The sequence below is a fragment of the Chiloscyllium plagiosum genome, unplaced genomic scaffold (genome assembly GCF_037043375.1).
Source record: "Chiloscyllium plagiosum isolate Xiang-an unplaced genomic scaffold, Cpla_swu_hap1 HiC_scaffold_52, whole genome shotgun sequence".
Lineage (NCBI taxonomy): Eukaryota > Metazoa > Chordata > Chondrichthyes > Orectolobiformes > Hemiscylliidae > Chiloscyllium > Chiloscyllium plagiosum.
This window is the reverse complement of record NW_028270190.1, coordinates 15,415,083-15,440,259: the sequence shown is the minus strand read 5'-3', so window position 1 is coordinate 15,440,259 and position 25,177 is coordinate 15,415,083. Positions and strand designations below refer to the sequence as shown.

The 25,177-nt window shown below is 45.0% G+C and overlaps 1 protein-coding gene across 1 annotated transcript; it reads right to left on the bottom strand.

Annotated features, from left to right (window-relative positions):
- Window positions 1-9,367: 9,367 nt before the first annotated feature.
- On the bottom strand, window positions 9,368-11,168 carry LOC148134810 (uncharacterized). The gene is made up of 2 exons (XM_087985386.1): window positions 11,029-11,168; window positions 9,368-10,019 (listed from the first exon to the last, which is right to left on the bottom strand). Exons 1-2 carry the CDS (start codon window positions 11,124-11,126, stop codon window positions 9,368-9,370), a joined length of 750 nt encoding a protein of 249 aa, XP_087841512.1. The 5' UTR covers window positions 11,127-11,168.
- Window positions 11,169-25,177: the final 14,009 nt, after the last annotated feature.

Sequence of the window (25,177 nt, the reverse complement as noted above, 5' to 3'; positions counted from 1 at the left end):
GAAGACCATTGAGCCTTGCGTCGTTTGTGGGTAAAGTTTTGGAGAAGAGATAGGATTTATAATAATTGACAGAGAAATATATTGTTTAGAGATAGTCAACACGATATTGTGAAGGGCGGTCATGCCTCACAAATCTTATTGAGTTCTTTGAGGTGGTGACCAGACAGGTGGATGAGGGCAAAGCGGTTAATGTGGTGAATATGGATTTCAGTAAGGCGTTTGATAAGGTTCCCTATGGTAGGCTATTGCACAAAAGACGGAGGCATGGGATTGGGGGTGGTTTAATGGATAGGATCAGAAATTGGCGAGCTGAAAGAAGATGGTGGTTGAGGGGAAATCTTCATCCTGGAGTTGAGTTACTAGTGGGGTTCTGCAAGGATCTGTTTTGGGGCCACTGTTGTTTGCCATTTTTATAAATTCCCTTGATGAGCGCGTAGGTTGGGTTGGTAAATTTGCCGGTGAGACTAAGGTTATTATTGGAGCTGTGGACACTCCTGAAGGAACTTGCTGGTTACAGAGAGACATAGATAAGGTGCAGAACTGGGCTGAGAGATGGGAAATGGGGTTTAATGTGGAAAAGTGTGAAGTGATTCACTTTGGAAGGAGTAACAGAAATAAAGGGGACTGGGCTAATGGTGAGAATCTAGGTAGCGGAGAAGAACAGAAAGGTCTCGGTCTCCATGAACATAGACCCCTGAAAGGTGCCACACAGATTGATAGGGTTGTTAAGATGACAAACGGTGTGTTCGCTTTTGTTTGTAGAGGGATCGAGTTTCAAGGCCGCAAGGTCATGCTGCAGCTGTACGAAACTCTGGTGCGGCCGCATTTGGGAGTATTGTGGACAGATCTGATCACTGCATTATAGGAAGGATGTGGAAGCTTTGGAAAGTTTGCAGAGATTTATTGGCATGTTGCCAGGTATGGAGACCAGGCCTTATGAGGAAAGGCTGATGAAATTGAGGATTTTGTTAGAGAGAAGAATATTGAGAGGGGGGTGACTTAATTGAGGCATATACGATAATCAGAAGGTTAGATAGGATGGACAGGGAGAACATAGAAAATAGAACATAGAAGAATACAGCACAGTTCAGGTACTTCGGCACTCGATGTTGCGCCGATCCAAGCCCACCTAACCTACACTAACCCACTATCCTCCATATGCCTATCCAATGCCCGCTTAAATGCCCATAATGAGGGAGAGTCCAACACTGCTACTGGCATGGCATTTCATGAACTCACGACTCGCTGAGTAAAGAACCTACCCCTAACATCTGTCCTATACCTACACCCCCCTTAATTTAAAGCTATGCCCCTTTGTAATAGCTGACTCCACACGTGGAAAAAGATTCTCACTCGACCCTATCTAAACTCCTAATCATCTTGTACACCTCTATCAAGTCACCCCTAAACCTTCTTTTCTCCAATGAAAACAACCCCAAGTGCCTCAGCCTTTCCTCATACGATCTTTCTACCATACCAGGCAACATCCTGGTAAACCTCCTCTGCACCCGTTCCAGTGCCTCCACACCCTTCCTGTAGTATGGCGACAAAAACTGCACACAATACTCCAGATGCGGCCGCACCAGAGTCTTATACAACTGCAACATGACCTCAGTACTCCGGAACTCAATTCCTCTACCAATAAAAGCCAGTACGCCATATGCCTTCTTCACCGCACTATTTACCTGGGTGGCAACTTTCAAAGATCTGTGTACATGGACACCAAGATCCCTCTGCTCATCCACACTACCAAGTATCCGACCATGAGCCCAGTACACCATCTTTTTATTACTCTTACCAAAGTGAATCACCTCACACTTACCCACATTGAACTCCGTTTGCCACCTTTCTGCCCAGTTCTGCAGCTTATCTATATCCCGCTGTAACCTGCCATATCCTTCCTCACTGTCAACAACTCCTCCGACTTTCGTATCATCCGCAAACTTGCACACCCAACCTTCTAACCCCTCCTCCAGGTCATTTATAAAAATGACAAACAGCAATGGTCCCAAAACAGATCCTTGCGGAACACCGCTAGTGACGGCACTCCAAGATGAAACTTTGTCATCAACTACTACCCTCTGTCTTCTTCCAGCCAGCCAACTCCTAATCCAAACCTCCAACTCACCCTCAATGCCATACCTCCGTATTTTTTGCAGGCGTCTACCATGGGGAACCTTATCAAACGCCTTACTAAAATCCACATACACCACATCTACCGCTTTCCCCTCGTCCACCTCCTTAGTCACCTTCTCAAAGAATTCAATAAGATTTGTGAGGCACGACCTGCCCTTCACAAAACAATGCTGACTATCCTTGATCACATTATTCCTATCCAGATGTTCACAAATCCTATCCCTTACAATTCTCTCTAAGATTTTGCCCACAACAGAAGTGAGACTCACCGGCCTATAGTTACTAGGGCTATCCCTACTCCCCTTCTTGAACAAGGGAACCACATTTGCTATCCTCCAATCTTCCGGCACTACTCCTGTAGACAACGAGGACATAAAAATCAAGGTCAATGGCTCTGCAATCTCCTCCCTTGCTTCCCAGAGAATCCTAGGATAAATGCCATCAGGCCCAGGGGACTTATCTATTTTCACCCTTTCCAGAATTTCCAACACCTCTTCTCTACATACCTCAAAGCCATCCATTTTACTTAATTGTGACTCAGTACTCACATTGACAACAATGTCCTGTTCCTGATTGAATACTGACGAAAAGTATTCATTCAGTGTCTCCCTAATCTCTTCAGCCTCCACACACAACTTTCCACTACTATCCTTGACTGGACCTATTCCTACCCTAATCATTCTTTTATTCCTGACATACCTATAGAAAGCCTTAGTGTTTTCCCTAATCCTACCAACTAAGGACATTTCAAGTCCCCTCCTTGCTGTTCTTAGCTCTCTCTTCAGATCCCTCATAACTCTCAATCGCCCCAATTGAACCTTCACGCCTCATCTTTACATAGGCCGCCCTCTTCCATTTAACAAGGGATTCCAATTCCTTCTTAAACCACGGCTCCCTCACACGACCCTTTCCTCCCTGCCTGACAGGTACATACTTATCAAGGACACTCAATAGTTGCTCCTTGAACAACCTCCACAAATCAATTACGCCCTTGCCTTGAAGCTTACTTTTCCAAGCCACACATCCTAAATCATGCCTCACCGCATCATAATTTCCCTGCCCCCCAGCTATAACTCTTGCCCTGTAGTGCACACTTATCCCTCTCCATCACTAGTGTAAAAGTCGCCGAATTGTGGTCACTGTTCCCAAAGTACTCACCTACCTCTAATTCTAACACCTGGCCTGGTTCATTACCCAGAACCAAATCCAGTATGGCCTCACGTCTTGTTGGCCTATCTACATATTGTGTCAGGAAACCCTCCTGCACACATTGGACAAACACTGACCCACCTAACGAACTTGAGCTATAGCTTTCCCAATCAATATCAGGAAAGTTAAAGTCCCCCATAACAACCACCCTATTACTTTCACCCTTCTCTTTAATCATCCTCACAATCCTTTCTTCTACGTTTCCAGGACTATAAGGAGGCCTTTAAAAAACTCCTAACAGGGTGAACTCACCTTTCCTATTCCGAACCTCAGCCCAAACTACCTCAGATGGTGAGTCTTCATCCATCGTCCTTTCCCCAGCTGTAATACTATCTTTGACAAGCAATGCCACACCTCCCCCTCTTTTACCCCCACCTCTGACCCTACTCAAATCTTTAAACCCTGGAACCTGCAACAGCCAATCCTGTCCCTGTTCTACCCATGTCTCCGTAATAGCCACAACATCGAAGTTGTTGTTAGAAGGTGATGGCCAGCACGAGTGGATGCAGCTCTAAACTGAGGGATGATAGATGTAGGACAGATGCCAGAGGTAGTTTCTTTGCTCAGGGAGTAGCATGGGCGTGGAGTGCACTGCCTGCAACAGTAGTAGACTTTCCAATTTTAAGGGCATTTAACTGGTCTTTGGATAAACATATGGATGAAAATACAATAGTGTCGGATAGATGGGCTCTGGACCATTTTCACAGGTCAGTGCAACATCGAGGGATATCGGGCCTGAACTGCGCTAGAATATTCTATGCATTTTCACTCTTCCCTGACTTTGATGGGAGACTCCTTACTCTGAAATTGTGCCCCCGGTTCTTTTTTCTCCCACTGGGGACACAGCCTCTCAGCATCACACCTTGCTCATCCTCACAGAATCCTAGGATGTTCAATCAGGGCACCTGCTATTCTGCAACTCTCCAGTGAAAACACAGAATGTGTTGGACTCATCCCCACAAGGGAACCCTCAACAGTCTGACACTGAGCGTGGCCTCATTGACACATCTCCCAGAAAGTATGATATCACTCTAAGCAGTCTCACAGTGAGTCTGGCCTCAACTACACATTCTCAGTAACTGTACGGTTAATGTAAACGGTCTGTCAGTGACCGTGGCCTCATCGACACACCCGCCAGTTAATATACCGCGATTGGAAACAGTCTCACAGTGACTCTGACCTGATCTACAGACCATCCAGCAACGACGTGAAGACAACAAACAATCTCACACTGACCCTGCTCCCAACTCCCAGTAACCATGCAGTCACAGCAAACAGTCTCATAGAGAGCCTGTCCATATCTACACACCCCCCAGTGACCATACTGTCACTGCAAACAGTCTCATTCAGAGCCTGTCATAAGTCATAGAGGTGTACAGCATGGAAAAAGGACCCTTGATCCAACCCGTACATGCGAACCAGATATTCCAACCTAATCTAGTCCCACCTGCCAGCACCCGGCCCACATGCCTCAAACCATTCCTATTCATATCACCATCCAAATGCCTCTTAAATGTTGCAATTGTATCAGCCTTTACCACTTCCCCTGGAACCCATTCCAGACACGTACCACCCTCTGTGTGAAAAGGTTGCCACTTAGGTCTCTTTTATATCTTTCCCCTCTCACCCTAAACCTCTGCCCTCTAGTTCTGGACTCCCCGACCCCCGGGAAAAAGACTTTGCCTATTTAAACTATCCATGCCCCTTATAATTTTGTAAACCTCTATAAGGTCATCCCTCACCCTCCGACGCTCCAAGGAAAACAGCCCCAGCCTATTCAGCCTCTCCCTATACGTCAAATCCTCCAACCCTGGCAACATTCTTGTAAATCTTTTTTGAACCCTTTCAAGTTACACAACATCTACCCGATAGGAAGGAGACCCGAATTGCACACAATATTCCAACAGTGGCCCAACCAATGTCCTGTACAGCCGCAACATGACCTCCCAGCCCCTGTACTCAACACTCTGACCAAGAAGGGAAAGCATACCAAACGCCTTCTTGAAATGACAAAAAGTAGAGGACCCAGCACTGATCCTTGTGGCACTCCACTGGTCGCAGGGCTCCAGTCTGAAAAACAACCCTCCACCACCACCCTCTGTCTTCTACTTTGGAGCCAGTTCTGTATCCAAATGGCTCGTTCTCCCTATATTCTATGAGATCTAACCTTGCTAATCAATCTCCCATGGGGAACCTTGTCGTCGCCTAACTGAAGTCCACATAGATCACATCTATCGCTCTGCCCTCATTAATCCTCTTTGTTACTTCCTCACAAAACTCAATCAAACTTGTGAGGCATGATTTCCCACACACAAGGCCATGGTGACTATCTCTCAGCAGTCCTTGCCTTTCCAAATATATGTACATCATGTCCCTCAGGATTCTCTCCAACATCTTGCCCAACACCAACGTCTGGCTTACTGGTCTATAGTTCCCTGGCTTGTCCTTACCACTCTTGTTAAACAGTGGCACAATGTTCGCCAACCTCCAGTCTTTCGGCACCTCACCTGTGGCTATCGATGATACAAATATCTCAGCAGAGGCCAGCAATCACTTCCCTTGCTTCCCACCGAGTTCTAAGGTACACCTGATCAGGTCCTGGAGATTTATCCACATTTACACATTTACAGACATCCAGCACTTCCTCCTGTTTAATATGGACATTCTGCAAATGTCACCATTTATTTCCCTACATTCTCCATCTTCCATATCCTTTTCCACAATAAATACTGAGGCAAAATATTCATTTAGTATCTCCTCCATTTTCTGTGGCTCCACACAAAGGCCGCTTTGCTGATCTTTGAGGGGCCCTATTCTCTCTGTGGTCATCCTTTTGTCCTCAACTAGATACCTCCCAGTAACCATACAGTCACTGCAAAAAGCCTCATAGAGAGCCTGTCGTCATCTACACACCTCCCAGTAACCATACAGTCACTGCAAACTGGCCTCATATACAAAAACCCCAATAAATATGAGCACACTATTCCCACAATGAGGTGTAGAGTTGAAGGGACAGCGGACGTGAAATGTTAACTCAGATTTTTATTCACAGGCGTTGCCAGAAAAGCTGAGGTCTTTCAGCAATTTTTGTTTTTGTCTCACACTGAGGCTCGCGTGATCTCCACAACTCCCAGTAACTTTTCACTGAGTGTAATGAGTCTCACAGTAATTCTGCGCTGACCTGCACAGCTCCCAGTAACTAAACACTGACTGGCCTGATGTGCACAGCTCCCAGCAGCTGTACAATGACTGTAAAGAGTCTCACAGTGCATCTGGCCTGATCTACACACGTCCCAGTATCTATACGCTGACTTTAAAGAATCTCACGGTGATTCTGACCTGAACTGCAGACCTCCCAGTATCTGCACAGTGTCTGGAAACAGTCTCACACTGAGTGTGACCTCATTTACACACCTTTGTGTCACTATACAGTGCCTGCAGACAGTCTCACACTGAGTGTGGCGTCATTTTCACAGTCAGTATAATATCAGTGTGAAACAGTCTCTCAGTGAAACTAGCCTGATTAATGCACCACCCATTTACAATATGGTGACTGTAAACCGTCTCATTGAGAGTCTGGCCTCATCTGCACACCACCCAGTTACTACATGGCGATTGTGAACAGTCGAACACTGAGCATGGCTTTTCTTTAAATTTCAAAATTATATTTTATTTATCAGAAATATGTTTCTGTATACATATAGTCACAAATGCAGTTTGGCCCTTTACAGTTGCATGTCATGTGACAATAAAGGATATTACAATAAAGAATATTCTGTTCAAGTAAACAAACACAACATTGGAAATGACTTGAACCAAAAACCAAAAACGCTCTCTTGCACGCACAAAATTATACCTACGGGAATCACTGGGAGGGTCTGATAACTGAGCGAACCCCCATTTCCCTTCAGCAGGAAGACCTGAGATAGTGGTCTTCCCCACTGCACCGTGGCAGCAGCTGCCCCAAGTTCTAGTCCATCCCTCAGCACGTAGTCCTGGACCTTGAGATGTGTCAGTCTGCAACACTCAGTCAGGGTCAACTCCTCGCTCTGGAAGAACAACAAGTTTCAGGCAGACCAAAGAGCATCGTTCACTGAGGTAACGGTCCTCCAGGCTTAGTTGATGTTTGGCCCAGTAACTATATCTTGACTGGCAACAGATTCACAGTGACCATGTATTGTTCACCCTCCTACCAGTGTCTGTTGCCTGTTTCACAGTCAACCTCGCCTGATCCTTACTTCCTGTGAGTCAATCCTTTGTGTACTTTTCTACTTAGACCCAAACTTGGACAAATGAGCCAGATTTTCCTCCAGGACGCATGTCATTCTCCTCACTGCCTTGGTGCTACAATGTACAACACATGTCTCTCCCTTTCCCTCCTGAATAGTTTTTGTGAACCCCAACACCCTCCCTGACCCCATATTCCAACTGCAACGTTGGAGCATCTCCACCCTGGGCACTGCCATTTTTTTCTCCAGCTCGTTCATATTTCTTCACAAAAGAGAAATCATACAACTGCAAGCAGATTGCTGTCCAATGGTGGAATTAACTTTATTTTATATGCATCAATCAAAAGTAGAAATATCACGTGTAGTTATACATGTGACTCATTTCACTGTGCAAAGAAATGATATTTCTGCTGTTCAAACCATTCCAACAGTGCAATATTGGAGAGAGAATATTTGGAAATGATGCAGAAACTGCAGATCGATTAGGGGGAAACTGAAGACATGCTGCACCCAAACTCTTAAACGATTTGGTAAATGGAATACTTCATTCAGGCGATTAAATCTGTTTTACTCATTCTTTACTGGTATCCTTCCCATTAGATTGTTTTCCACTCTCTGAGTCACCCCAAATGTGTAGCTCCCTTTCCCTCCCCACATGGCCTTATCCCTTCCTATACCGCGGTTATGTAACTGTTTCTCTTTAGTGTGTGCTTTATTTCCAGGGGACATACTGCAGCCGTTGACACCAGGACAGCCAGCTGGATCTCATAGAATATGAGTTCGCTGATTGGGGCTGTTTATCTGGCTGACAGATAAGAAGGGTCAGTGTCAGAGATGTGGTCTCTGAATGAGACAGTGATAAAGGGAAGGGCTGCTCATGTGTAAATAAAGGGGACTTGAAGAAGGACACCAGCCTCGGTGCAAGTATTTCACATTCAACTCCACCACTGGGTTTGAATGTTACTGTATAACCTTCGTATTAGAGTCACAGTCAGAGAGTTAAAAAGATATACAGCATTGAAACAGCCTAGCAGGTATCCTAAATAAATCTAGGCCCATTTCCAGCATTTGGCCAATATTCGTTAAAACCCTTCGTATCCATATACCCATTCAAATGTCTTTTAATGGATGGATGGGTGGGGACCAGATTAATTTCCGTAAGGAGTTCGACAGGGTTCCTCATGGTAGGCTGGCTCGCAAGGTTAGATCACATGGAGTACAATCTATTCAGCCTCTCCCTATCGATCAAACCCTGTAACCCTGGCAACATCCTTGGAAATGGTTTCTGAACACTTTCAAGTATTGTTGTCAAGCATATCTGTCTGCAGTGATCAGCTGGGTTTCACTAATGCGAAAATGAGGACTGCAGATGCTGGAGATTCTAATTAAGATTAGAGTGGTGCTGGAAAAGCACAGCAGGTCAGGCAGCATCCAAGGAGCAGGAAAATGGACGTTTCGGGCAGGAGCCCTTCATCAGGAATAAGACTGCTTAGAATTAGACTGACACTGAAAACCTGGGACCAGAATTGGGTTGCATTTGAAGATGTGTTGATGGACAGGAAAAATACGTTGTGAGTGCAATTGATTTTGACTGTGATGGTTTCTTGAATTTATTGAGTGGATAATTGACTTTTTATCTCTGATTACATCTGGTATGATTCATTGAATGACAAGCAGAAAGGATATCAGTGTAAGTTAGTAAATTCAGAATATTATACTGATTTGAAATGTGATAGATGTATTTGGACAGGCACGGCACCCCTTTACAGAAATTCCCAATTCCCTTATTATGTTTAATCAATTCTTGGAGCCTGTTCAATGCAGTATTCTAGTGCGGAGCATTCTCTACATATGAATAGGCTTTTTCCATCACACTTTCTGACATGAAACCCGGTATTCTCCACTGCAGCCAGCTTTTCCCGGATTTCCTGGTGTTGGCTCTGATCTGCATCATGTGCAAATATTTTACTGAAGACAAAATACTTGTGAATGTCTGGTTCTGTCCATATGTCCCGAAATGGGGAAATTTGCAAGACAGGGATGATTTCACAATTCCCCCTGTTACTGAAACAGTGATCTAGACATGGGCTGTAGGTAGTGTAGAGAATGATACAGCCCACTGGCTGGTTATTGTGCTGAGTTCTGTTATTCAGCAGAGTTTGGAAAAGCTGAGCCGCGGTGCGGTTCCCGTTGATCTGGGTGGGGTTCAGTAATTTACTTTCTGGGCAACGACTGCCGCTGTTCAGGAAGACACCAAGGTCATTTCCACCTGGGTAGTTCAGGACTACGTTCACATCATTGGTAATGAAAGGATGTATTGGTCTGCCGGGGTTCAAGTCTACATATCCGTTGGTCTTTCTGCACTGGGAAGCAGGTAAAGCCAACAGGAAGGCGAAGTATTTTCTCCTATAATAGGTCACCTGGTGCCCAGCTTCTGTGCAGAAACTGAAAGAGGTAAAGTCAGGATATCAATCAAGGAACAGTCTTTGGGTAAAACATTCTGTTTGCAGTGTCAGTGCGCCCAGTTTGAGATGAGTTACTTGGAACAATGCTCATCATATTAAAGAAAACGTGAAACCCTGCAATTCACATTTCAAGTTCTTGCATGGGAAGGTCAATGTTGATTTACTTTGTATCCCTGTCCCAGTGTTATAGTAAATTCTGGGATCAGTGAGAGGTTTAAAGAGAGAATCAGGGTAATTGACAGAGAGCAGAACAATGTTACTTATTTTTGTACAAATCCTCCTGCAATGAATTAGAGAATGCCACAAGCCTTCTTGATAACTCGCTCTAGCTTCACTTTAAATATTTTGACTGATGCACTACTTGATGCCACATGATACACGGGATGGTTAGAAATACATAGAGACGGGGAGAGAAACAGAGAGAGAGAGAGAGAGAATGAGGGCTACAGGTGCAATCAGTGGGAGCTGGACGTCGGGAGAATCCTGGAAGAATTGTTAAGCGGAAAAATGTTTGGGGCATACAGAGACAAACAGAACAAAAGACTTGCAGACTGACAGGAAATGGAAATAATAGCAAAGGACGCAGAGGGAGACAAAGGGAAACTGAGTGGTGAGTGAGATGATTCAGTAAACAGTAAAATGTTGCCTGTGTGGGGGGTTTGGACTTTCTCTTCAAAGCTCACTCCGATGTATTTCACTCTCCTTTATTTCGGGGTCAGCGAGTGCTATCGATTTCACTGTTAGAGATATGACCCCGGGAAATCTGGTAATAGTTTCCCTGGAAGTCCCTTCCTCTGGGAGTAATAAGAGTCCTAGTTAATGGGTTCAGACTTATTTCCCACAGCTACAGAGCACTGCCTATACCTGCCGTGTCCTCACCATTTCTTACCAGCCTGCTCCAGGCAACCAGGCTCTGACTTGACCTCAGATTGAGCACAGCCCCCAGCTTACAGAGATGGTCAGGTAAGATCTATTTCACTAACACTTACCGATTGACAATGCCAGTCAAGGCACGGTTATCCAGTACAGCCGCATCTGACATGGGGATTGTGAGCAGCACCAACAGGAACAGGCAGAGTGACCACATTTTGAGATTTGTCAGCACCCTTTAACCGTACTGTAGGGAAAACACAGAAAAAATCTGAAAAATATGAAAAAAAAACTTGTTCAATTCGTACTACATTGGCGAGAGCGTGAAAGATATGCAGGGACACACGTGTCGGCAAACAGAAAATGTCTGTCTATCGTCCTCGGTGGTGCTTGCCCAGTAATTAAGCAGAAGTTCTGATTATCTCCCATGGGTATGATTTGCAGGTGAAGATTGGAAGGCAAAATGTCCTCTCCCAGAATCAAACGCCCGGTGCTTACCTGCTCGGAGGAAACTGGAAGGGGTAAAGTCAGGTTGTGAGTTAAGGGGCGGACTTTGGGTGATACATTCTCTGTGCAATGTCAGTGGGCCAAGTTTGAGACGAGTTACTCAGAACAATGCCCATTATATTGGACACATCGTAAAAGTCAACAATTCACATTTCAACAATTTGCATCGGAAGGTCAATGTTGATTTATTGTATTTCCTTGTCCCAGTGTTGTAGTAAACTCTGCGATTAGCGAGAGGTTTAAAGAGAGAATCAGGGTAATGTGACAGAGAGCAGAACATTGTTACTTATTTTTGTACAAATCCTCCTGCAATGAATCACAGAATGCCACTAGCCTTCTTCACTGTATCTTCATGTTAATGTCCTTTGACTGATGCCCTAATCGATGCCCCATGCCACACGTGACGGGTGGAAATAGATAGAGACGGGTAGAGAGACAGAGAGACAGAATTAGAGCTTCAGGAACAGTCAGCTGGAAGGGAACGTCAGAGTGTTATAGAGATATACATCACGGAAACTGAACATTCTGTCTCACCGGTACATGCCGACCAGATATCCCACCCAAACAATTCCACCTGCCAGCAGCCAGCGCATATCCCTCCAAACCCTTCCTATTCGTATTCCCATCGAGACACATTTTAAATGTTGCAGTTGTATTAGCCTCCACCACTTCCTTTGGTAGCTCATTCCATACTGGTACCACCCCCAGTGTGAAAAAAATTGCCCCTTAGCTCTCTTTAATATCTTTCCCTCTCACCCTAACCGTATGACCTCTAGATCTGGACTCCCCCATCCCAGGAATATGAATTTGTCTACTTATCCTATCCATGTCCCTCATAATTTTATGAACATCGAAAAGGTCACCCCTCAGCCTCAGAAACTCCAGAGAAAATAGCCCCAACCTGTTCAGCATCTCCCTATAGCTCAAATCCTCCAACCCTGGGAACAGCTCTGTAAATCTTTTTTGAATCCTTTCACGTTTCACAACATTTTTCCGATAGGAAGGAGACCAGAATTGCATGCAATATTCCAAACGTGGCCGAACCAATGTCCTCTACAGCCGCAACATGACCTTCCATCTCTGTACTCAATACTCTGACCAATAAAGAAAAGCATACCAAACACCTTCTTCACTATCCTATCTACCTGCAATTCCATTTCCAAGGAGCAATGAACCTGCACTCCAAGATCTCTTTGTTCAGCAATAGCGCTCGAACCGTACCATAAGATGTACAAGTACTGCTAAGATTTGCTTTCCCAAAATGTAGCACCACGCATTTATCTGATTTAAACTCCATCTGCCACTTCTCAGCCAATTGGCCCATCTGATGACGATCCTGTTGTAATCTGAGGTAACCTTCTTTGCTGTCCACTACACTTTCAATTTTGGTGTCATCTGCAAACTTACTATCGATCCCTCTTACACTCACTTCCAAATCATTTATATAAATTACAAAAAGTAGTGGACACAGCGCCGATCCTTGTGACACTCCACTGGTCACAGGACACAATCTGAAAAACAACTCTCCACCACCACCCTCTGTCTTCAAACTTTGAGCCAGTTATATGTCCTGTTGGCGAGTTCTCAGTGTATTTCATCAGATCTAATCTAGCTAACTAGTCTCCCATGGGGAACCTTGTCGAACGCCTTACTGAAGTCCATATACAGTTTGCAGAAGACACGAAAATTGGAGGTGTAGTGGAATGCGAAGAGGGTTACCTCAGATTACAACAGGATCTTGACCAGATGGGCCAATGGGCTGAGAAGTGGCAGATGGAGTTTAATTCAGATAAATGCGAGGTGCTGAATTTTGCGAAAGCAAATCTTAGCAGGACTTACACACTTAATAGTAAGATCCTTGGGAGTGTTGCTGAAAAAGAGATCTTGGAATGCGGATTGATATCTGCTTGAAAGTGGAGGCGCAGGTAGATAGGATAGTGAAAAAGGCATTTGGTATGTTTTTTTATTGGTCAACGTATTGAGTACAGGAGTTGCGATGTCATGTTGCGGCTGTACAGGTCATTGTTTGGGCCACTGTTGGAATATTGCGTGCAATTCTGGTCTTCTTCCTATCAGAAAGAAGTTGTGAAACTTGAAAGAATTCTGGAAAGATGTACAACGATGTTGCCAGAGTTGGAGGAATTGAGCTACATAAAGAGTCTGAACAGGCTGGGGCTGTTTTCCCTGGAGCGTTGGAGGCTGAGGGGTGATCTTACAGAGATGTACAAAATTATGACGGGCATGGATAGGGTAAAGAGGCAAAGTCTTTTTCCTGGGTTCGGTGAGTCCAGAACTAGAGGGCATAGGTTTCGGGTGAGAGGGGAAAGATACAAAAGTCTAGGGTACACTTGATCAGGTCCTGGGGATTTATTCACTTTTATATGTTTCAAGGCATCCAGCACTTCCTCCTCTGTAATATGGACATTTTTCAAGATGTCATCATCTATTTCCCTCCAGTCTATATTTTCCATATCCTTTTCCACAGGAAATACTGGTGCAAAGTACTCGTTTAGTAACTTCCCAATTTTCTGCAGATCCACACAAAGGCCACCTTGATTATCTTTGAGGGGCCCTATTCTCTCCTCAGTTATCCTTTTGTCTTTAATGTATTTGTAAAAATCCTTTGGATTCTCCTTAATTCTATTTGCAAAAGCTGTCTCATGTCCCCTTTTTGCCCTCCCGAGTTCCCTCTGAAGTATACTCCTACTGTCTTTATACTCTTCTAAGGATTGACTCTATCGGTTCTGTCTATAGCTGACATATGCTTCCTCCTTTTTCTTAACCAAACCCTCAAATTTCCTCAGTCATCCAGCATTCCCTACACCTACCAGCCTTTCCTTTCACCCTAACAGGAATATTCTGGAAGAATTATAAACCAGAAAAAGTTTGGGGCGTATGGACAAGGTGTAGAGCAACTAAAAAGCAAGGGAACAGAAGAAAGAGACAACGAGAAGAAACTGACTTGCAGACCAACAAGAAATAGGAATAATAGCGAAGGCGGCAGAAGGAGCCAAAGGGAAACTGAGAGGTGAGTGAGATGATTCAGCAAACAGTAAAATATTGCCTGTGTTTGGGATTTGGGCATTTTCTCCAAACCTCACTCCGATTTATTTCACTCTCTCCTTTATTTCGGGGTCAGCTGATGCAATCGATTTCACTCTCTGTGATGTGACCCCGGGAAATCTGGTGATAGTTTCCACACATTGTAATAAAGATCATGGGTATTTGATTGAGACTTATTTCCCACAGCTGCAGAGCACACCCTACACCTGCTGTGTTCTCTCCATTTATTACCAGGCTGTTCCAAGCAACCAGGCTCCGATTTGACCGCAGATTGAGCACAGCCCCCAGCTTACGAAGCTGGTCAGCAAAGGTCTGTTTCACTGACACTCACCGGTGAATAATGCCAATCAAGGCACGGTTATCCAGTACAGCCGCATCTGACATGGGGATTGTGAGCAGCACCAACAGGAACAGGCAGAGCGGCTGCATTTTGAGATTTGTCAGCAACCTTTAACTGTACTATAGCGAAAACACAGAAAAAACTGAGAAGTATGAAAAAAAGCAACTTGATCAATTCATACGACATTGGCAAAGAGTGACAGACATCTAGGGACACACACGTCGGCAAACAGAAAATGTCTCTCTACCGTCCTGGGTGGTACTTGCCCATTAATTAAGCAGAAGTTCTGGTTATCTCCGAGGGGCACGATTTACAGGTGAAGATTGGAGTTTCTGCCAGTAGTTATAGGACCTAGCCAAACTTTCAGAATAGTTGCAGTTGGTCCACGGCTCTCTTGGGGGGTAGGTGGAGGAGATGTTTTGGAGAAAGTAAGGATTGCAGATGCTGGATATCAGAGCTGAAAAATGTGTTGCTGGAAAAGCGCAGCAGAGGAGGAGTCCAAGTTCAGACTCCAAATACAACAGGACCTTGAAAATGTCCACAATGATGTGTGCTTTAATAGTACCAATAAAGGATTTATATGTCCCACAGGATATTGCACAGGTTCCCAGTATTACGCACTGATCACAAACTGACCCTGGTGTAGGTCCAGTTATTCACAACACAGTTCAACAATTTGGATGGATGTATCAAGCGTAAAATATCCAGGTTTGATGACTAGAAGGCACAGTCTTTAGGTGAGAGGAGAGAGATTTAAAAGGGGTCTGAGGGCAACATTATCGCACAGAGGCTGGTTCATGTGTGGATTGAACTTCCAGAGGAACAGGCAGATGCAGGTACATTTACGACATTTAAAACACATTTGGATTGAAACATGACTCGGAAATTTTCAGAGGGATACTGGCCAAATGCAGTGAATTAGAACCAGTTTAGTTTGGGAAACCTGCTGGGTATGGACGAGTTGCACCGAGGGGTCTGTTTCCGTGCTGTATGAAGCTATGACTCTGTGGATGTCCTTGTCCAGAGGTCACTGAAATCCAAAATGAAGGTGCTGCAGGATAGTAACATGTTAGAAAGACAAACGACATGTTGGCCTTCATTGTCCGAGGTTGGTGAGCCCACAACTGGAGGATTACGTACATTCTCGAGTGAGCATAAGAGGTATGGACAGTAAGTTTGCAGATGACGCAAAAATTGGAGGTCTAGTGCACAGCGAAGAAGGTTACCTCAGATTGCAACAGGATCTTGATCAGATGGGCCAATGGGCTGAGAAGTGGTAGATGGAGTTTAATGTAGATAACTGTGAGGTGCTGCATTTTGGGAAAGCAAGTCTTAGCAGGACTCATATACTTAATGGTAAGGTCCAAGGGAATGTCGCTGAACAAAGAGACCTTGGAATGCAGGTTCGCAGCTCTTTGAAAATGGAGTCGCAGGTAGATAGGACAGTGAAGAAGGCATTTGTTATGCTTTCCTTTATTGGTCAGAGTGTTGAGTACATGAGTTGGGAGGTCATGTTGCAGCTTACATGACATCGGTTAGGCCTCTGTTGGAATATTGCGTGCATTTCTGGTTTCCTTCCTATCGGGAAGATGTTGTGAAACTTGAAAGGGTTCAGAAAAGGTTTACAATATGTTGCCAGGGTTGAAGGATTTAAGCTATATGGAGAGGTTGAATAGGCTGGGGCTGTTTTCCCTGGAGAGTTGGAGGCTGAGGGGTGACCTTACAGAGATTTACAAAATCATAAGGGGCATGGATAAGGTAAATAGACAAAGTCTAAAAGTGGGCAAGTCCAGAACTAGAGGGCATATGTTTCAGGTGAGCGGGTAAAAGAGACTAAAGCGGCAACTTTATCACGCAGAGGGTGGTACATGTATACAATGAGCTGTCAGAGGAAGTGGTGGAGGCTAGCACAATTGCAACATTGAAAAGGCATTTGGATGGGTATATGAATAGGAAGGGTTTGGACGTATATGGGCAGGATGCCTGGCAGGTGGGACGAGATTGGGTTGGGATATCTGGTCGGTATGGACGAGTTTCCGAGCTGTACATCTTAACGACTCCGTGACATTTCTTGAAGAGATACAGAACCTCTTAAAGGTGCATGTTATCACACATTGATCTATCTGGGTTCGATCTCCACCTATTCACTCATATCCCCCCTTTCCCCAAAAAACCTCCAACCCAGTCTTCAATATAAATACCACTTATTCCCTGATGAAGGATCAACAGACGCGAAGTATTAACTCTGGTTTCTTCCCACAGATGCTGCCAGTGATTCGCGGTTCACCGTATTCATTTCACAGACAGTTAGGGATGGATAATGGTGGTTAATTACCCAGTAAATACATCAAAGTGCAAAAGTTGTGGTTTTCCCACTGCTTCCTCGGAGGCTCGAAAACTGCACTCCCCTCCAGAGAGAAAGAGAGAGACAGGCTGAAGGACAGTGAGTGTTAGAGAAAAACAGACAGACACATACAAAAACAGTGAGCGAAAGAGACACAGAGATAATGAGAGAGACAGTTTGTGAGAGCGACAGAGAGAGAGATGGAGAGAGACAGTGAGAGAGAGGGAGAGACAATTAGACATGCAGAGTGGGAAAGAGTGCGAAAGAAGGACAGAGAGAGAGAAGCAGGCAGACAGAGACAGTTACAGAGATAAAGAGGCACAGAGAGTGTGAGAAGCAGAGAGGGAAAGAGTGAGAAAGAGATGGCGAGACTGAGGCAGACAGGGAGTGAGAGACAGACAGAGACAGAGAATGTGTGTGGGAGAGAGAGGGAGTTAGTGAGCGACTCAAGGGGCAGTAAGAGAGAGACAGTGAGAGAGTGCTAGAAGAAGAGAGGCAGAAAAAAGAAGAAGCAAGAGACATAGATGGGGAAAGAACAAGAAAGAAGGACAGAGAGGGCGACAGCAAGAGATCAAAGTGTCTGGGTGCGGGAGAGAGAGAGAAGCAGTGTGAGAGAGAGGTAACGTGAAGGACAGAGAGCCTGAGAGATAGAGCGAGTCAGAGACAGAGTAGAAACAGAGAGATACAGAAGGAAGGAAAGTTAGAGAGACATGAGAGAGGGGGTGAAGCAAGAAAGAGAAACAGAAAGAGAGACATGAGAGGGAGAAAGCAAGAAAGAGGAACAGAAATAGTCACTGAGAGAGCATGTATGTCAAAAGGAGATACTGTGAGGGAGAAAGCGAAGATAATGTGAGAGAGGGGAAGTGACAGGGACAGTGAGAGACACAGAAAGAGAGAGTGGGAGACAGTAACAGAGAAAGACTCACAGTGTGTGAGAGAGAGGCGGAGTGGTAGAGATTCAGTGAGGGAGAGAGAGAGACAGAGAAAATGAAGGAGTGAGAGCCAGTTAGACAGAGAGATGGCGAGTTACTACGATAGAAAGAGCGAGAGGGAGAGACAGTGACGGAGATAAAGAGACAGAAAGCATGAATGAGAGAGAGAATGAGAGTGACACAGGAAAAGAAGGAGAAAGAGGGACAGAGTGAGATGGATAGTGAGAAAGAGAGACAGGTTAAGAGAAAAACTGTTTAAAAGAGAAAGAGAGAGAGACAAGAGACAGAGATACTGTGAAGGACAGAGAGACAGGAATTCAGAAACGGAGAGAGACACAGAGAGAGACACAACGAGAGAGAGACATGAGAGATAGAGCGGGGGTAAAAACAATGACTGCAGATGCTGGAAACCAGATTCTGGATTAGTGGTGCTGGAAGAGCACAGCAGTTCAGGCAGCAGCCAAGGAGCTTCGAAATCGACGTTTCGGGCAAAAGCCCTTCATCAGGCCGTCATTCTGGGCTTTTGCCCGAAATGTCGATTTCGAAGCTCCTTGGATGCTGCCTGAACTGCTGTGCTCTTCCAGCACCACTAATCCAGACAGAGCGGGGGAACGAGCCAGAAAAAGGAACAGAGAGAGTCAGAGAGATTCATTGAGGGAGACAACAAAACAGTGAGAGTGAAAAGAAGATTGACAAGAAACAGTGAGAAAGAGAGAGACATTGTGTGTGTGAGAGAGAGAGAGACAGTGGGAGAGAGAGAGACATTGGGAGAGGAAGAGAGAGAGACAGTGTCAGAGACAAAGAGACAGACAGAGTGCGAGAGAGAGAGAGAATAAGTGACAGAGAAAGAGACAGACGGAGAGAGACACTGAGACAGAAAGAGTGAGCGAGAGAGAGGGACAATGATAGCGAGAGGGAGGAAGAGTGGGAGACAGTCAGAGAGAGAAAGAGAGAGAGAGAAGGAGCAATCGAACCAAATGAAGAGAAACAGACAGAGAGAAGCATAAAAAAGAGTCACCAACCTGAACCATCTCTACTCTGAACCAGTTAATGACTCTGCCCTTGAGTCCTCAACTTATGTCACTGTCCCTGTTGGGCCTCTCCTTTTGAAACAGCCAGGCACTTACATCTTACAAAACAATCATTGTGGCAAAACGAACCGCGACATGTCCATCCATCTCTTAGGTCAACAGGGATAGAATGCAAAGTGTTAAAACAATTTGATTCCATTTGCATGTTCCTTTGCTTGAAATTAATTTAATGCCAATGCACCAGTGTCTTGTTCCAAACTCTGCTCACGGTGAGACATTTATTCAGCAACCATCAACTCAATGTGTGTGTTTAATTAAATAACTTCCACTTGTTTTTTTTTTAACGAGGTAAATAGTTTTGCATGCAGTACTTACTGTCACAAGCAGCACTTCATCTGAGGAAATACTTTTATGTTGATCTCTCCACTGACAGCATACCCTTCCATCATAAGCTCCGCGATAATGAGCACTTTACTCAAAGACACAACTCAGCTGACATCTGGCAATTGGACAATCTGGCAGTGAAGCATTGCCTCCCCACTGCTGCTGAAAAAGTGACAGTCTGCATACTCTGTATTCTTTAGATCAGACTGGTGCTGGAAAAGCACAGCAGGTCAGGCAGCATCCAAGGAGCATGAAAATCGACGTTTCGGACAAAATCCCTTCATCAGGAATAGAGGCAGGAAGCCTCCAAGGTGGAGCGATAAAGGGGGGGGGGGAGGCTGGGGAGAAGGTAAAAAAGAGTACAATAGGTGAATGGGGGTGGGGATGAAGGCGATAGGTCAGAGAGGAAGGTGGGGTAAGGTAGCAAAGAGTGCAATAGCTGAATGGGGTGGGAATGGAGGCGATAGGTCAGAGGGGAGTGTGGAGCAGTTAGGTGGGAAGGGAGATTGACAGGTAGGACAGGTCATGAGGACACTGCTGAGCTGGAATGTTGGAACTGGAGTAAGGTGGGGGAATCTGTAGTCTGCTTTGTTAGCAATTAAATCAAAGATTGTAACTGTTTCATCATTTGAAACAAATTTAAGTTCCAATCATGAGCAAAAGATCAACAAAATTTAATCATGGAATCCAGGGGAAGATAAAGATTGTTGTTAATTCATGAAAGTAGTGTATAAAGCTGATGTTGGGTGGGATGGGTGTCTTGTGGTGCAGTGGGAATGAACAGTTTGGTTTATCAATGCTGCTGTGAAACCCCAGGCCTGGGGATTCGGAACACATTTTTAAATTCAGTACAGTAGGACGAAAAAAATACATTAAGAGAGAAAACAACATGAAATTAAACCAGTGATAGAGATGTAATTGTTTGAAAAAGCGTTCTACAGATAAAGCAAAAGCTGATCAGAAAAGACAAATATGTACCAGATTGGCAGCGAAAGATCATGATCACTGCAACCAATATTCTGAGGATTCCGAATGTTGATCTTCAGATTCTAGGATTATATTAATTTCCCAGTACTACTTCTGTTCACTAATGACCAATTCATCGATCTGCTCATTTTCACTAAGACATTACTTCTCTTCTATTATTGAGAAGTGGAGTGATTGTTCCTGTCTGAAGACAGACCCAAAATATCATCCTTATTTCTGTTATTCATACCGTCACAATTGTAGGTTTCCTTGCCTCTGCTACTTGTCGGTGCATATCTTCTTTTATGATTACCTTTTAGTTTATCTTGAGAAAGCTGTTAAAACACTTGTTTTTGTCTCTCACTAGCTTATTTTCATGTTGTTATTCTCCTCTTAATGCATTATTTTGATTAAACGTGCTTTACTGAATTCGAAAGTGTTCCGAATCCCCAGAAGCAGGGTTTAACGTCAGCTTTTTATATGGATGTTTAGAAAAACTAACCTTTTTTTCTAATCAACCTCTTCGGAGATGTTAACACACACCTCTGGAGCATGGGTTGGGACACTGCCACTGACCATAATTCGCCTCTCCCACCCAACATCAGCTTTATACACGTCTTCCTTTAATTAACAACAATTTTTACCTTCCCCTGGATTCCATGATCAGATCGTGTTGAGCTATTGCTCATGACTGGAACTTAAATTTGTTACAAATGATGCAACAGTTAAAGTCTTTGATTTGAATGCAAGCGAACCAGACTTCAGAGTATACAGACTGTCACATTATCAGGAGCAGTGGGGAAGAAATGCTTCACTGCCAGTTTGTCCACTTGCAAGATGTCAGCTGGTTTTTGTCTTTGAGTAAAGTGCACCTTATCGCTGATATTGTGTGGGAAGGTAACGCTTCCAGTGGAGTGATCAGCACGAAAGTATTTCCTCAGATGAAGTACATGCTTCTGACAGCAGCATTGCACACAAAATCCTATTTCTGTCATTTAAAAAAAGAGTAGACTTTATTTAATGAAACACTCACATTGAATTGTTGGATGCTGCATAAATGTCTCGCCTCGAGAAGAGTCTGGAACCAGCCAAGAGAATGTCGTCATCAATTGGGTCCGAAGCAAACGAACATGCAAATAGAATCTAATTGCTTTTACACTTTGCATACTATCCCTATTGACTGAAGAGATGGGTGAATGTGCTGTGGTTCATTTGGCCAAGAGCTTGTTTTGCAAGTTGTTCTAAGTTGGAGGAAGGCAAATTTTGATGGTATTTGGCAAGAATATTCACTAGTTGATTGGTAGCAGTTACTCGCAGGTGAAGGAACAGCTAAAAATGGGAAGCTGCCAAACATGAGATCATCAGAATACAGAACCAAGATGAAATACAGGGCAGGTAGGTGTTAGGTGGGGTAAAAATTCCCATTAGACACCCTGGACTAAAACCCTCTCGACTTGAACATGGGTTTGTGGAATTTACATTGAAACGAAGAGTCACTGAGTTCTCTGGCTAAGACAGAGTAGGCAATGAGCAAGCCTAGGGGCAGCAATCTGGAACAGGGGTAAGATAAAGGAAGGCCTCCACAAATGTTTCAGCTAAAAGACAGTGAAGGAGAAAGTGAGGGCTGCAGATGCTTGCGATCAGAGTCGAAACGTTTGGTGCTGGAAAAGCACAGCAGTTCAGGCAATGTCCGAGAAACAGGAGAGTCGATGTTTCGGCCATATGCCCATCATCAGGAATGTTGGACGGGGGGAAGGGAGCTGAAAAATAAACGGGGGGTTTGGTGGCGAGGCTGGGGGTGGTATCTGGGAAGGTGATAGGTAGATGCAGGTGGTGGAGAGAGTGTTAGGTCGGAGTGGAGGGTGCAGTGCATAGTTGGGAAGGAAGATGGACAGATAGGACACCTCAAGAGGACGGTTCCGAGTTGTAGGGTTGGTTCTGGGGTGAGGTTGGGTGGAGCGGAGATGAGGAGACTGGTGAATTCGATGTTGATGCCATGTGATCGGAGGGTCCTAAGTTGGAAGATGAGGCGTTCTTCTTCCAGACGTTGAGACACTTGGATTTATTAGTGGAGGAGGCTCAAGACCTGAATGTTCATAGTGGAGTGGGAGGGGGAATTGAAGTGTTCAGTCACAGGGCATTGGGTTTGTTTCGTGCGTGTGCACCAGCGATGTTCCATGAAATGATCTGCGTGTTAGTGTCCTATCTCCCAATGTCGAGGAGACCATATCAGGTGCAACGGACACAATAGATGAGTTGTTCGGATGCGCAGGAAAATTTCGGCCAGATATGGAAGGATCCTTTCGGACCTTGGTCGGAGGTGAGGGGGAGGTGTGGGTGCAGGTTTTACACCTCTTGCGGTCAGAAGGGAAGGTGCCAGGAGTATAGTGTGTATTGGTGGGAAGTGCAGACTTAACCAGGGAGTCACAGAGGGAACAAAATCTGCTTCCAAATTCGCTCTGTGACTCCCTGGTGATATCCACTCCACCCCCCCCCCCACCTCACCATCACCCTGCAGCTTCCCCTGCCACCGCACGAAGTGTGAAACATGCACACACACCTCCCTGCTCACCTCTGGCCAAGGCCCCAAAGCAACCTACCACATCTGGCAGAGATTTTTCTGCACATCCAACCACCTAATCTACTGTGTCTGTTGCTCTTGATGGTATCCCTTCTTCATTGAGAAAACAGGACACTAACTTGAGGAAAGTTTCAGGGAAAATCTCTGGGACACACGCACCAAACAACCCCACTGCCCTGTGGCCAAGTCCTGGTCCTCCTCCACCGCCAAATCCAAGACCCCGACGTCTGGAAGCAGAACACTTCATCTTCTACCTTGCGACCCTCAAACCACATGGCATCAACATCAACTTCACTACTTTCCTCATTTGCCCTCCACCCCACCTCATCCCTGATCCAACCCTTCAACTCAGCACCACCCTCATGAACTGTCCTACATGTTCATCTTTCTTCCCACTTTCACTCCACCCTCTGCTCCGACCTATCACCATCATCACCCCGCCATTATCTACCAATCACCTTTCCAGCTACCTTCACACAACCCCACTCTCACCCTCCTATTTATCTCTCAGCACCCTTCCCCCAGCCCCCTATTCCTGATGAAGGGATTATGCCTCAAATATCGAGTCTCCTCCTCTTCGGATACTGCCTGACTTGTTGTGCCTTCCCAGCACCACACTTTAAAAGACAATAAGCACCAGCCTGAAGAGCAAACAACAGAGACATTCTGCAGCTTGCAAAATTCCACAACCATACAACTTTTAATAATTTGCTTGGATGCAGAGATACTGAGTATTCCACGCCTTTGTACGACATGCAAATCTGTTTGTCTTAAATGGGAAGGCCATCAAACTATCAGCAACATCTTAACCTACACATATCGAAGAACATAATGGACATTTAAAACTATGGTCCACCCACTGACTTTAATTGGAGAACCATTCACACTCATCGAATACTCAGGAAGCTCATTCAGCCCCGAGAGGAGGGACAATAGCTCAATGATCCAATCTAGATTTGGCGGGAGATTTGGGAAACCTCCAGCCAGTATAACTGGGAACCCTGATCTCTGGGGTTTGTTCAGAAAGTGGTCAGGCTAGCATCAAGGAAATCGGCTGCAGCCAGGCAATCTTCACATCCACAACCCTCCATGGACTGGTGAGATTTGACTGGAGAGCCGAGTGACCAACTGGGGCTAGTGGCAGGGACATCCACCACTCTCCAAACCAACAGAAGCCACTCTGGGGATGGGAGGAAGGTTATCGAGACCTTCTATCCCAGCTCAGTATGAGAGGAGAGGAAGGGTGGGCTTCAGGGCTGACGGTGTAGGGCAGGGCCCAGGGAAGGGAAACCCGAGAGGACCCCAGGATTCGTGTTTATTCTCTCTCTCTCTCTCCTTTCCCCTGTCACCCAGTAATTAACAGCTCTCTGTAAGTCAAAATCCACTGTACCAAGTTAGAGCCTTCAGGGTGAACTTGGGAGTTAACAGCTGTGAGACAAGTCTCAATTCACTTGATGCCTCGCACTGGTTGTTCTGAATATTTATTTTCTTGTCAATGTTTTAATACAATCGGAGTTTCGCTCTGCCTCTGAAGCATCTCCCTCCTGTGTTTTTCACCACACCATATCTCACCACATAAGCCCAGTGTCAGAACCAAGGAGCTACTGGATAATATACTGACCCTCTCTCCCTGCATAGGTGCAGGGAGTGCTGGGGGACTGGAGAAGGTAAGGTTTTAGTCATGTTAAAGAAGGCAACATACGTCAGGAATAGACAGCAGGGATTGTGTGTATCCCTTGAAGAGTACAAAAGCCGGACAAGTATATTTAAGAGGGAATTCTGGAGGGCCAAAAGGGGACATGGGATATCTTTGGAAATAGGGTTTAAGAGAATGCAAAGGAATTTTACAAATACATTGAGAAGATAGAGGTAATGGGAGAGAGAATAGGGCCACTCGAAGATCAGTCTATGTGTAGAATTGCAGGAGATGGGGAGATAATAAATGAATATTTTGCCTCAGTGTTCACTTTGGAAAAGGATATGAAAAACTAGAGATTTGGAAAAATAAATGGCGACATCTTGAATAATGTCCACATGACAGATGGAGACGGTACTGGATGTTTTAAATCACGGAAACGATGATGAAAACCCGGGACGTGATCAGGTGTACCCGAGAACTC

Coding starts and splice junctions, on each gene's coding strand:
- LOC148134810 (XM_087985386.1), bottom strand. CDS start 11,126: ATGTGGTCACTCTGCCTGTTCCTGTTGGTGCTGCTCACAATCCCCATG. Junction 10,020..11,028: donor TTGACTGGCATTGTCAATCG/GTAAGTGTTAGT, acceptor TACCTCTTTCAG/TTTCTGCACAGAAGCTGGGC.